General features: G+C 43.5%; 1 protein-coding gene across 1 annotated transcript; it reads left to right on the top strand.

Annotated features, from left to right (window-relative positions):
* Positions 1-2,146: 2,146 nt before the first annotated feature.
* On the top strand, positions 2,147-2,908 carry LOC123520085 (tigger transposable element-derived protein 1-like). The gene has a single exon (XM_045281972.1). It carries the CDS (start codon positions 2,147-2,149, stop codon positions 2,906-2,908), a length of 762 nt encoding a protein of 253 aa, XP_045137907.1.
* Positions 2,909-14,284: the final 11,376 nt, after the last annotated feature.

The following is a 14,284-nucleotide window of genomic DNA, read 5'->3' as shown; positions in this document are numbered from 1 at the left end:
TTCCTGGAGCATGATAGGATGATAAAGCATCAGATCCTTTCATGTCTAGAAAATATTGTAGATGTGGATTCGGAAGGCGCCATCGGCAGTGTCACGGCAATCTATTCCAGCCTCCCTGAAAAGAGCACCCCAATTTTTATGTGTGTTTTTAGGTGAAAAAAAAGTTTTTTAAAGTTAAAACTTTTTTTGTGAATATGCTTACCCATATGCCTATATGCCATTATTCCCACATTCAGCATAGAAAATCAACCAGCACCTCTATATAGAGATTGTGCCTATAAAAGTACCACGTCACCCCTGCATGCATGGGCACCGGGAACCACCATCCCAGCAGCCACCATACCTCAGATCCTTTCTGCCAAAATTGACAGAAACAGAGGGGAGGGAGGAAGGGAACCTCTTACTATGTAATTACATATGGGTAAGTATATTCACAAAAAAGTCTTTACTTTAGAAAACTATTTTGTTGCTACACATACTAGATACCCATATGCAATTACATATGCCAGATTCCCAAGTATGGGTGGGAGGGTGTAACAGAAACCCGAAGATGGAAGACACGATCTCCAAAATCGCAAAAACCCTGAAAACGGAAAAATAACATATCCTTAAATTTTGTGGCTGACAATAAGAGAAAACCAAAACAAAACTAAACCAGCATCAGTGAACAACCCTCAGTGCCAAAACTATAGACCCAGGGGAAAAAGTATCTAAATACCTTTGAGTAACATCCCGTAGGTAAAAGGAGGCAAAGGTGGTCATACTCTTCCACGTACCAGCCTTGAGGACCAAGTCCAGACTCTTAACTTTTCTAAAGAGAACACTGGTTGCAATAGCCTGAACCTCATGGGCGTTCACTTTCAGAAGGCTCAACTCCTCCGAGACACTCTCATAGGCCCTCTGAATCACCTGACAAATCCACTTAGACAAGGTATGAGGGTGGACAGCTCGTCTGGGATCCAAAACTGTGACCAATAACCTAGAGCAGGCCGGCCGACAATCCCTAGTCCTGCGAAGATACGGACCACCTAAACTGGACAAAGAAGGCGGTCTACCTTGTCCTCTCTGACAAAATCAAGAAGACCAGGAAAAGTGAACTCGTCGAAGGAATGCTGGCCCAGACACTGAGTCTTAGCCAGGAAATCGGGGGCGAAGGAAACAGTCATGGATGTCCAACATTTGGAGTGACGCACCTCAGCCGACAGGCCGTGTAGCCCACTAACCCGACGAGCCAAAGTGTGCCAGAAGAAATACGGTCTTAAGGGAGACATCTCTCAGCAAGGCTGTCCACAAGGGCTCATAAGGAGGACGTAACAAGGACCGAAGGACCAGAGAAAGGTCCCAGGCAGGTTACCAAGGTGAACGAGGTGGACAAGAGACCACAAAGGAGCAGAACAGAGAAGAAAGGTCTGGATCGGAGGAAAGGTCTATGCCTGACTGATGCAGAACAGGAGCTAAGGCACAATGATAACCCCTAATCGCTGACACTGACAGGCGCTTAGACTCAAAAAGGAAAAAGTCTGCCAGCTGCACTACAGAGGTAGAGCACGAATCCAAACCCCTCGACTCACACCAACCAGAAAAGACTCTCCACTTTGCCTGGTAAACTGAGGCAGAGGACTGCCTGACTGGTCGAGACATGAACTTAGCAGCCTTGCACAAAAAACCTCATGCTTGGAAGAGATGCTGGAGAGTCGCCACGCGTGAAGATGGAGCTTCTGTGGAGAACCGGGAAAGAGGGGACGGTGAGGTTGTCGAAGGAGAGACCGCCACATGAGAAGAACCTGGGGAATGTCCACGAGCAAGTCCAGCAACAGGGAAAACCAGTCTGCCTGAGGCCAAAGAGGAGCAACTAGTATCATACACACAGCTTGCAACTTGCGAAACCTCACCATAACACGGAGGATCAGAGTGAACAGTGGAAAGGCGCACAGATCCAGACCATCCCATTGAAAAGAGAACGCATCCTGTTGCCAGCCTTCCTGATCCAGAAGAGGAGATACATACAGGGGCAGACGACGAGTCAGTGCCATGGCAAACAGATCTACCAGAGGAGACTCCTGGAGAACTGGAGAACCATCCCTGCTAAGGCTAACAGAGGTTCGGAATGAGTTTGGTTGTTGTTTGTTAGGTTATTACTGTTATCATGGCTCCCCAGAAGCCTCAAAATGACCATAAACCTAAGAAGAAGGTGCAATGCCTGAGTGTTGCAATGAAGAAGGAAATAATAGAGAAACATCAGAGGGGAGTGAGGGTGAAGGACCTTGTGCAAGAGTATGACCTTCCTAAGTCTACTATTTGTACATTTGTGAAAAATAAGGAAAAAATGATGGTTGCTGATGTGGCTAAAGGTGTGGTAGGTGTTGCAGCTACCAAGAGGCCACAGGTTTTGGATAAAGTTGAGCAGCTACTTATGGTGTGGATAACGGACATGCAGCTCAAGGGTGACACCATTAGTGAGACGGCAATCTGTGAAAAGGTCAAGAAACTGTACAGGGATTTAATGGCTGAATTACCCACTACAAGAGATACCAGCCCTGAAGATTTCAAGGCAAGCAGAGGGTGGTTCCAAAACTTTTGCAAAAGAAGTGGCATCCACAGTGTTGTGAGGCATGGTGAGGCTGCCAGTGCCAATGTAGAAGGAACAAATAAGTTTGTTGGGGAATTTGCTGCCTTTGTGAAGACTGCAGGGTTTCTCCCCCAAAAGTGTTTTAATTGTGACGAAACTGGGCTCTTCTGGAAAAAGATGCCCAGCAGGACCTACATCACTCAAGAGGAGAAGAAGCTGCAAGGACATAAGCCTATGAAGGACAGGCTGACACTCATGTTCTGTGCTAATGCAAGTGGTGATTGCAAGATCAAACCACTGCTTGTTTATCATTCTGAAACTCCAAGAACATTTAATTGACACAATGTGATAAAAGCAAGCTTGCCAGTGATGGGGAGAGCCAACCCAAAGGCTTGGGTCACTAGGATGTTTTTTATGAATGGATAGTGCAGGTGTTTGGCCCAACAGTGAAGAAATATCTGGAGCAGAATAAGTTACCACTGAAGTGTATGCTGCTGATGGACAATGCTCCTGCACATCCTCCAGATTTGGAGGCAAACCTACCAAATAATCTTAATTCTATCACAATAAAGTTCCTGCCACCCAACACAACACCTCTGTTATAGCCCATGGACCAGCAGGTGATAGCTAATTTCAAGAAATTTTACACAAAGGCACTCTTTGAAAAGTGCCTCCAGATTACAAGTGACACAGATCTAACATTAAAATGTTTCTGGAAAGACCACTTCAGCATTTTCCACTGCATCCAGCTGATTTCTAAGGCATGGAATGAGGTCACCATTCACACACTGCTGTCTTCTTGGAAGAAACTGTGGTGAGGTTGTGTGCCTCAAAGAAATTTTGTAGGTTTTGGGGAGGAACCACATGAAGTGGAAGAAATAGAAGTGGAAGTGGAGAGAGACAATATGGTGGAAGAGGTAGTGGATCTTGGTATGAAAATGGGGTTGGAGGTGGGTGCTGATGATGTGGAGCAGCTAATGGTGGAACATAAAGATGAACTCACCACTGAGGAGCTTGTTCAGCTGAAGAATGAACAAGTGAAGGCTCTAGAAGAGCATTTTTCATCATCAGATGATGAGGCAACTGAAATCACTGCATGTAATACTGCTGAGGCAAAAAGAATGTGTGCCATGTGGTCTGAAATGCAGGAATTCATTGGAAAATATCATCCTGACAAAGCAGTTAGTGGCAGACTAGTGGATGGTATGAATGACCATGTTTTTTCTCACTTTAGAAAATTTATTGAGAAAAGCAAAAGGTGGACCACTATTGACAAGTTCTTTAAAAGATCCACCAGTGTACAAGAGGAAAAACCAAAAGAGGAGTAGCCCAAGGAGGGTGACTCACCATCACACCAGTAATCCACCACCTTCCCCTGCCACCATCTGTACTACTTGTGCCAACATCTCCAGCCTTTCAAGGTAATAAATCTTATCTTTTATAGTTATATCATAATAGCAGTAGTAGTATATATAGTAATAGTATGCAAAAAGTAAGAAATTAGGTGAAAAATATAATTTTTTTTGTGTTGGGAGGTGGTTTGGAACAAATTATAATTTCTTCCATAAGAATACATGTATTTTGATGTTTTGGAGTAAGAACAAAATTTTGAACAGATTAAGTTCGTATTCCAAGGCACCACTGTACTTGCGTGACTGAGGGTGGATAGGAACCTGATAGTAAGCGTCCTGCAGGTCCAAGGACACCATCCACTTGCCCTCTGCCATTGACTCAAGCACTGAAGAAACTGTCTCCATGCAGAAGTGGGTCACCACCAGGAAACAATTTAAGACCGAAAGGTCGCAAATCGGCCTCCAGCCCTTTGTGGTCTTGGGCACAAGGAAGACGTGAGAAAAGAGCCCAGCCTGAGGGTCTACCACTGGTTCTGTAGCTCCCTTTACCAGCATCTCGGAAACCACGGCCTCCAGAGCCAAATGACAGTCCAAGCCCTCCCTGTACGACGGAAACTCCACAGCCGCGCTCGAGAGGGGAGGATCCCTGTGGAAAGGAAGAACATAATCATACCAAAGGGTTTTGACCACCCACTCTTGCCAGTGCCGCTGAAGACAAGCCCCAACTTGCAGTGGCACCTCTGCAGCGTCCTTAGCAAGATCCCTGACGGCTCCTAGAGCAGCCACAGAAGAATCCTCGAGAGCAAAAGGAACGACTCGCCTTAGGAGTAGGAGGGGACAGAACTGAAGGAGGCACAACTGGCACAAGGTGTCAGGAACCAACAGCACGACCAGCCTTAGCCCTGATGCCCTGAACTGTGGAAGCCAGGCCACGAGCAATCTGGGATACGAGGGACCGTTGCGAGGACTCAAGTTCCCTCTGCTCCAGAGTCTGATCATGAAAAAGATGGAAGCCAACGGGGGAAGACATCAATTGCCATCTCTCCTGGTCACCGTAGGTATTAGGGAGGTCTCTCACCACAGCCTGCCTACGTAACACTATCCTCAAACGGAGCATTTCACAGGGCTGCATAATATCTAAATTTGCCCTGGCAAGAGCTCCCAGGCAGTCCAAGCCCCTCTGGGGGGCAGCACTGGAAAGACCAGCAAAGGCCCCCCAGAACCTGATCTGTCCAGGAAGTAATATCAACCAGACTACTCAAAATACCCTCAAATTGAGTAGCCATACGCCAGGGAAGACTCACAGACAGATCTTTACTCTCTGCCAAATGGAGCAGCTCATCATTGAGAGGAGGAGCCCCACAAGACTCTCCTTCTGGAGTGTACCACCTCTCCATCCTTGAAGCCCACCTCCTGGGTAAGGTGAATTTGGCTGAAGCCGGATTAGGGATCCCTAGGGAACATCCCAGTTGTTCCCTGCAAACCTCCAGAGCCAGGGGAGAACAAGGCAGCACCAAGGGAGTGGGGCCAGGCTGTGAAGTCCCCGAGGTGCGCTGAACCCCAGTCTGAAGAATGGAAGCAAGAGAAGAGGGCATGGGGAGACCCAAGGACTTTCTCACTGAGGTAATAAGCTCACAAAAGGAGGCCACACCCTTCTCATCTGGAGTGCCATCCTCCTCAAAGGGAACGTCATCAAAAACCTCATCCACCTCTTCAGAAAACAAAGGCCAGCCCATGGCTGCAGCCTGACTAACTACTGCGCCACCTGGGTCCACGCCCACATCAACTGGCTGGGGTGAGACCTGCCAGGACATTGACCCATGCAGCAAATCAACATGAGGCTGGCCCATGAAAGACACGCCCGCCGAGCCTGCAAAATTGCCATCACCCGGCAACCTACCAGGGAGTGGTGCTGCATGAAATCCCATTTCTCCGCCACCAACAAGGTATAAAGAGGAGACTGGCACAGTGGGAGCTGGCTCCCCACAAACCACCAAGCCCTTACCAGAGAGAGGAACTGCGTGTAGACTCAATCCACTAATTCCAGGACCAGCCATGGAAGAAACAGGATCAGCGGGAGCCTGCAAACCACTCAATCCCAGAGCCACACAGGGGAGTGGGGCTGCATGCAAGCTCATTCCACCGAGACCTGAAAACTCCCTGGAAGCACCTGACACAGAGGGAGTCTGCACCATTCACGCCTGGAGCCACGCTAGGGAGTGGAGCTGCACTCAAGCTCACACCCCCGAAACCAGAGAAGTCTGCGAAAGAGCCTGAAACAGGGGGGGGCTGGACCACCCTTACTCCCAGAGCCAGACTAGGGAGAGGGGCTGCACACACACTAATTCCACCGAGCCCCGAAAACTCCGTGAAAAGGCCAGGAACAGCAAGAGAAGGCACGCCACTCACTATCGGCGGCAGGGCAGGGCACAGGGCTGCACGCAAACTCACTCTCCCGACTGCCAACTCTGGGGCAGGGCTTGGAACAGAGGGAGCCTGCCCCCCACACCTGGAGCCAAACCAGGGAGAGGGGACACACTGAGACTCACTCCACTACTACCAGCAGCCACCACCGAAGGGCCTGAGCCAAGGGAGACCGGGTCCCCCTTACACCCGGCACCAACCTGAGGGGCGGATGCACACTCGCTCCGCCATCTGCAAAGCCTGAAAACATGGAACTGGAGGCAGGGGGCAACAAGACCACTGACAACTGGGCAATAGAAGCCTCATAGCAGCAAGATAAGACTCTACAGTGACAGACCAGCTGGTCCAAGGGGCCTCAGAAGCCTGCTCCTGCTGGTGAGAACACTTCTCACTGGAACTGCCAGACAACTTGGCTTGCTTCTTTTCCCTAGCAGAATGTTTCTCAGCATCCTTCACACTCTAAAGCCACGCCCGGCAACCACCTCTTGCATGCAACACAACTCCGAGTGGTCATGGTGACTCAGGGAGAAGTAGAAATGGAAGCGGCAAGGCAGCGGGCACCAAAAAAGGCAGGAAGAAGCAAGAAGAGGCGCAGGTGAACACCGTGCCGAGCACAGAAAGGATCTGAGGTATGGTGGCCAGCTGGGCTGGTGATTCCCGACGCACATGCGCGTGGGGGTGACGTGGTACTTTTATAGGCACGATCTCTATATAGAGGTGCTAGTTGATTTTCCTGTGTTGAGTGTGGGAATAATGGCATATAGGCATATATATGGGTAATTAGTATATATAGCAACAAAAGATATTTGTAAATAAAAATGATTGTATAGAAACATAATAAAACATAACAGAAGGATATATAAGTAGATAAACTACTTTTATATTTATCTCAGAGGGGTTCATTCCACAGGAAATTACTCTAGCGCATCCCCACCCTCCCTTGCGTGTCTCGATCAGCTGGAGTGTACAAATATAGCCACCCACAGAAGACTGGCTGCTCTAAAAATCACAAAAGAGCTCGTTGACAATCCTGTAAACATTATTCATAGAATGAATGAAGTTTTAAGTAGGCTAGGGAGAGAGAGAGAGAGAGGATAGAGGCTGTGCCCCGCTGCCGCAGAGGTTTGTTAACATTGTTCCCCCCCTTGGTGATACGCATCGGAGGAGGTAGGCAGAGATGGGAGAAATTTATTTTTGCCTTTTCAGTTACATACACATGTTTACTTTATCAATGCATAAAAATATATGTAAAAGCAGAAGTTTATTTAGTGTTTATACCTTGGAGAGAGACGTTTTTGGCTAATGGTGGTGAATGGCGGAGTAGGAGGAAGGGAAAAAGGGATGCAGGCACTATTCACACATAAATATTAAACATTAATTAAAGCTGCACATTCTTAAAACAAAAAATAGGTCAGTAAAAAGTGTGAAAATGATGAAAGAACATTCACAATGCACAAGATCTGTGAGAAATGCGTAGATATTTGCTCAGCTGAGGCTGGACTAATGTGCCGAGCCACTGACTAGCGACAACAACCCCAAGCATGACTCATATCTCAAAATTCTGCTTATATCTCAGAATAAAAAAATGGACCAAATCATAGCTCATATCTCAGAAAACTCTAATCTCAGTTAGCTTGTATCTCAAGGTACCACTGTATCTAGATATTTAAAAGGCTTTTGACAGAGTACCACATAGAAACCTGTTATGGAAAATAGAACACACAGAAAGAATACAGGGAAGTATCTTAAGTTAGATGAGAGACTACTTTACAGAAAGGGAAATATAGACAGTGATAAGAGACACCCTATCAAGTTGGAACACAGTAACTAGTAGCATACCATAGGGTTCAGTGCTGGCACAGGTAATGTTCCAAATGTATATTAGTGATGTACAAGAGGGCTTAAGTAGATACATAAATTTGTTTACAGACAATGCAAAACTCGAGAATAATAAGGAACATCGAAGACTGTATGGAATTGCAAAAAGATATTGACAAGATCTGGGAATGGAACCAAAAATGGAAATTAGGATTTAATGCCAAGAAATGCCATGTAATGGAGATTTGTAAAAGTAATAAAATGCCAACCTGGGAATACAACATATTAGAAGAGATTATAATAAAGAGGAAGGAAGAGAAAGATATAGGAGCGGTCATATGAAACACCCAGACCCTAGAAATACACATAAATGGGTTATTTGCTTCAACATACAAGACATTAACAAATATCAGGATGCCAGACAGACATCCATGCATAGGTTTGAATCCCACCATGTGCTGCCTTGAAACTTTGCCATTTGTTGAGTGGTTTAAACTTACCTATATGTCACCATGATACTTGGGTTCTAGATGGTTACACCAAAGATGCACTTGGATGGTGATATTGGCCCTAATATGGATACCACTGTAAATAAAATTGCCTGCATCACTAATGGGTGGAAGCTGAACAACGCTTCCCATACATACTCTTCAAGTATACCTGCAGACACTATAAGCCATAACATTAGAAAATAGAAAAAGAAAAAAAATGTGGACAAGAGTATGATAAAAAGGATCATAACCACCATGATAAGACCCAGACTTGAATATGTAGCAGTGGTGTGGTCACCAGACATACAAAGAGATATCAGGAAATGAGAAAGAATCCAAAGATGGTGCCAGAAATAAAAAGACCTTCCCTATGAAGAAAGACTGAAAGAAATGGAACTACGTACTAACTTTGAAAGATAGATGGAAGAGAGGAGATTTGATAATGATGTAGTATAAGATAGTGAACTATATAGAAAAGATAGATAGACTAGACCTAGTATCACTAATTGAAGATGGAGATAGATGGACAAAAGAACACTCTAAGAAGATCATGAAAAGCCAATGTAAGAGGAACATTAAAAAGTTTAGTTTTCCACATAGGATGGTGGATATCTGGAATGGATTTAGTGAAGAGATTATAACAGCAGAAAGTGTAGATGTATTTTAGGAAAAGTTGGATAAAATTAGATTGATTAGGTCACTATGAGCTCCACTCAAACCCTTGTAATATGCAACTAGGTAAATACACACACACACACACACACGATGGAAGAAAACAATCAACTAGTAAGCCATATTGATAGAATTTTTAGAGAAACATATAATTTGCTAAGGAATATTGGAGTAGCATTTCACTACATGGACAAAGAAATGATGAAGAAATTGATAAGTACTATAATAAGACCCAGATTGGAATATGCAGGAGTAGTGTGGACTCCCCATAAAAAGAAACACATAAGGAAATTGGAGAGGCTACAAAGAATAGCTACAAGAATGGTTCCAGAATTTGAAGGGATGACATATGAGGAGAGACTAAAGGCTATGGATCTACCAACCCTGGAACAAAGAAGGGAGAGAGGAGACCTGATACAAGTTTATAAATTGATCAACGGAATGGACCAAGTGGATAATGAGAAACTGATCCTGAGAGAAGAATATGACATCCGAAGCACAAAATCGCATAGTAAAAAGCTGAGAAAAGGAAGATGTCTGAGAGATATTAAAAAATATAGTTTCCCGCAGAGATGTGTTGAGACGTGGAACAGTTTAGATGAGGAAGTGGTGTCTGCAACGAGTGTGCACACTTTTAAAGTAAGATTGGATAAGTGTAGATATGGAGACGGGGTCACACGAGCATAAAGCCCAGGCCCTGTAAAACTACAACTAGGTAAATACAACTACGTAAATACACACACACACACACACACACACACACACACACACACACACACACACACACACACACACACAACTACACACACAATACGAACTAAAAAAGTTGATGACAGAACTAGATGAGGAAAAGGCAATGGGACCAGATGAAGTCTCAGGCAAAATACTGAAAGAATGTAGGGAAGAACTAGCAAGTCCTATATTCAACATCATAAAATGCTCAATAGAAAATGGAACAGTGCCAGTGGAGTGGAAAAGAGCTGAGGTGGTTCCCATATATAAGAGCGGGAGGAAGGAAGAACCTTTAAATTACAGACCGGTATCACTAACTAGTGTAATATGCAAGATGTGTGAAAGAATAATAAAGAAACAATGGATCGAGTTCCTTGAAGACAAAAAATTGATATCAAATAGCCAATTTGGTTTTAGGAAAAGACGGTCTTGTGTAACTAATTTATTGAGTTTCTATTCTAGAATAGTTGATAGAGTACAAGAGAGAGAGGGATGGGTTGACTGTATTTATTTGGATTTAAAAAAGGCGTTTGACAAAGTGCCACATGCAAGATTACTATGGAAGTTAGAGAAGGGTGGCTTAAAAGGAAGCACATTGAGATGGATAGAAAATTATTTGAGGGGGAGAGAAATAAGGACGGTAGTTAAAGATATGAAGTCCAAGTGGAGAGCAGTAGAAAGCGGAGTGCCACAAGGGTCAGTATTGGCACCAATACTTTTCCTCATTTATATTAACGACATGCCAGAAGGAGTGAACAGCTACATAAATCTGTTTGCAGATGATACGAAACTGTGCAGAGTTATAAAGCAAAAAGAGGATTGTGAAATACTGCAAGAAGACCTAAATAAGATATGGGAATGGAGAAAAAGTGGGAAATGGAATTCAATGTGAACAAAAGCCATGTCATGGAAATGGGAAAGAGTGAAAGACGACCTGTGGGAATCTATAAGATGGGAGATGGAGTAGAACTGGAGAAAGTCAAAAGGAAAAGGACTTAGGAGTGACAATGGAAGAAAACAATCAACCAGTAAGCCATATTGATAGAATTTTTAGAGAAACATATAATTTGCTAAGGAATATTGGAGTAGCATTTCACTACATGGACAAAGAAATGATGAAGAAATTGATAAGTACTATAATAAGACCCAGATTGGAATATGCAGGAGTAGTGTGGACCCCTCATAAAAAGAAACACATAAGGAAATTGGAGAGGCTACAAAAAATAGCTACAAGAATGGTTCCAGAATTTAAAGGGATGACATATGAGGAGAGACTAAAGGCTATGGATCTACCAACCCTGGAACAAAGAAGGGAGAGAGACCTGATACAAGTTTATAAATTGATCAACGGAATGGACCAAGTGGATAATGAGAAACTGATCCTGAGAGAAGAATATGACATCCGAAGCACAAGATTGCATAGTAAAAAGATGTTAAAAAATATAGTTTCCCGCAGAGATGTATTGAGACGTGGAACAGTTTAGATGAAGAAGTAGTATCTGCAACGAGTGTGCACACTTTTAAAGTAAGATTGGATAAGTGTAGATATGGAAACGGGGCCACATGAGCATAAAGCCCAGGCCCTGTAAAACTACAACTAGGTAAATACATACCGCGTAGTGTAGCGGTTAGCACGCTCAGCTCACAACTGAGAGGGTCTGGGTTCGAGTCCCAAGAAACGGCGAGGCAAATGGGCAAGCCTCTTAATGTGTAGCCTCTGTTCACTTAGCAGTAAATAAGTATGGGATGTAACTCGAGGGGATGTGGCCTCACTTTCTTGGTGTGTGGAGTGTGTTGTGGTCTCAATCCTACCCGAAGATCGGTCTATGAGCTCTGAGCTTACTCTGTAATAGGGAAGGCTAGCTGGGTGACCAGCAAATGACCGTGGTGGTGAATTACACACACACACACACACACACACACACACACACACACACACACACACACACACACACACACACACACACACACTCTTGGTCTCAGTCATACTCGAAGATCAGTCTATGAGCTTTGAGCTCGCTCCGTAATGGGGAGGGCTGGCTGCGTGGCCAGTAGGCAACCGAGGTGAATTACACACAACTGGGAAAGGTGCCAAAAGTGGAAATAAGAATTTAATACCAGGAAATGCCATGTAATGGAAATGAGTATAAGTAATAGGAGACCTATGTGGAAATACAAAAGGGGAGAAGAGATTATAATAAAAAAGGAGTGGAGAGAAAGATCCTGGAGTGATTATACAAGACTTCAGAAAGACACACAAATAGGTTATTTGCTTCAACATACAAAATACTAACAAATATTAGGGTGGTATTCAATTACATGGATAAGAGTATGATGAAAAAGATCATAGCCACAATGAAAAGACCTAGACTAGAATATGTAGCAGTGGTAAGATCACCATACAGGCAGAAGGACATAAGGAAACTAAAGAAAATCCAAAGGACCGCTACAAAGATGGTGCCTGAAATAAAGGATCTTCTTTATGAAAAAAGACTGAAGGAAATGGAACTGCCAACTTTGAAGGATAGACAGGAAAGAGGAGATCTAGTAACGATGTATAAGTTAGTATGGAAAAGATACATAGACAAGACCTGGTATCACTGACATAGGATGGAGGTAGATGAATAAGAGGACACTCCAAGAAGATCATGAATAGTCAGTGTTTGAGGAACAATGAAAAGTTTAGTTTTCTATGTAGGACGGTGGACATCTGGAACAGAATGAATGAAGAGATTGTAGCAGCAGAACGTGTGCACAAATTTAAGGAAAAGTTGGATAAATGTAGATATGGAGACAGATCACTATGAGCCCCTCCCCCTTACACCCACACATTAAAGGAATGTAAAGAACAATTGTTTGAACCAATTTGGGAAATGGTTACCAGCTCATTAAAGGAAGGGAGAATACCACTGGGATGGAAGAGAGCTGACATAATCCCAGTATTCAAAGGAAGAAAGTCAACTGAGCCATTAAATTACAGACCGGTGTCACTTACAAGTGTTGTGGGCAAGATACGTGAAATTGTTATCAAAGAAAATGGATAAAATATCTGGATGAAAAACAAGTTATATCAAAGAGACAATTTAGGTTCAGGACAGGAAAATCATGTGTGTCAAATTTGCTAAGTTTCTACTCAAGAGTAGTAGAAGGACTGGAGAACAGAGATGGATAGGTGGACACTGTGTACCTGGAGCAAAGAAAATGACTTTTAATGAAGTCCCACATAGCAGACTACTTTGGAAGTTGGAGAGCATAGGAGGACTGCGAGGAAAAATATTAGATTTGATAAGGGATTACTTGAAGGATAGAGAGATGAGAACTGTGATCAGGAATACATACTCATCCTGGGGTAAAGTAACAAATGGAGTGCCGCAGGGATCAGTGTTAACCCCCATTATGTTCCAGGTACATGTAGGCGACATACAGTATAGAGTGATCAGTTATATTAATTTGTTTGGTGATGATGCAAAATTGTTAAGAGTAATTAAGACCCGAGAAGACTGTTTGCTGGTGCAGGAAGATATAGACAAAATTTATGAGAGTAAGAAGTGGAATTTAGAATTCAATGCCAAGAAATGCCACGTAATGGAAATAGGAAAAAGTAAGAGAAGACCAGTATGGAACTATTTGATGAGAGAGGAACAAATAATGAAGACAAAAGAGGAAAAAGATCTGGGAATGGTTGTACAAGAAACTCTCGAGTCCTGAAAAGCACATAAGTAGAATATGTGGAACAATGTTTAAAATGTTGACTAAATTGGGGTGGCATTTCAATACATGGAAAAAAATTACGAGTATGATACGTCTACAGTCGGAATATGCAACAATGGTGTGGTCGCTGAGCTTGAAAAAGATTGTAAGAAGATTAGAATGGATTCAGAGGATAGATACAAAGATGGTGCAGGAACTAAAGGACCTAACATATGAAGAAAGGCTGAAGGAAATGGAACTGCCAGCCTTACAAGATAGAAGAGAAGGAGGATATCTAATAATATTGTATAAAATAATTGATGGAATTGAAAAGATAGACAAGCAAGACCTGGTGCTGGTGACAGAAGAAGCTGGAAGGACAAGAGGACATTCAAAGAATATTAGGAAGAGGCAGTGTGCGAAAGATATTGGAAAAAAACAGTTTTACACATAGAACAGTGGAAAAGAGGAATGCATTAAATGATGAAATTGTGCACATAATGTACATAGCTTTAAAGAAAAATCAGATAATGGAG

Source organism: Portunus trituberculatus, chromosome 46 (genome assembly GCF_017591435.1).
Source record: "Portunus trituberculatus isolate SZX2019 chromosome 46, ASM1759143v1, whole genome shotgun sequence".
Classification (NCBI taxonomy): domain Eukaryota; kingdom Metazoa; phylum Arthropoda; class Malacostraca; order Decapoda; family Portunidae; genus Portunus; species Portunus trituberculatus.
This window is presented reverse-complemented; position numbering and strand designations above follow the sequence as displayed.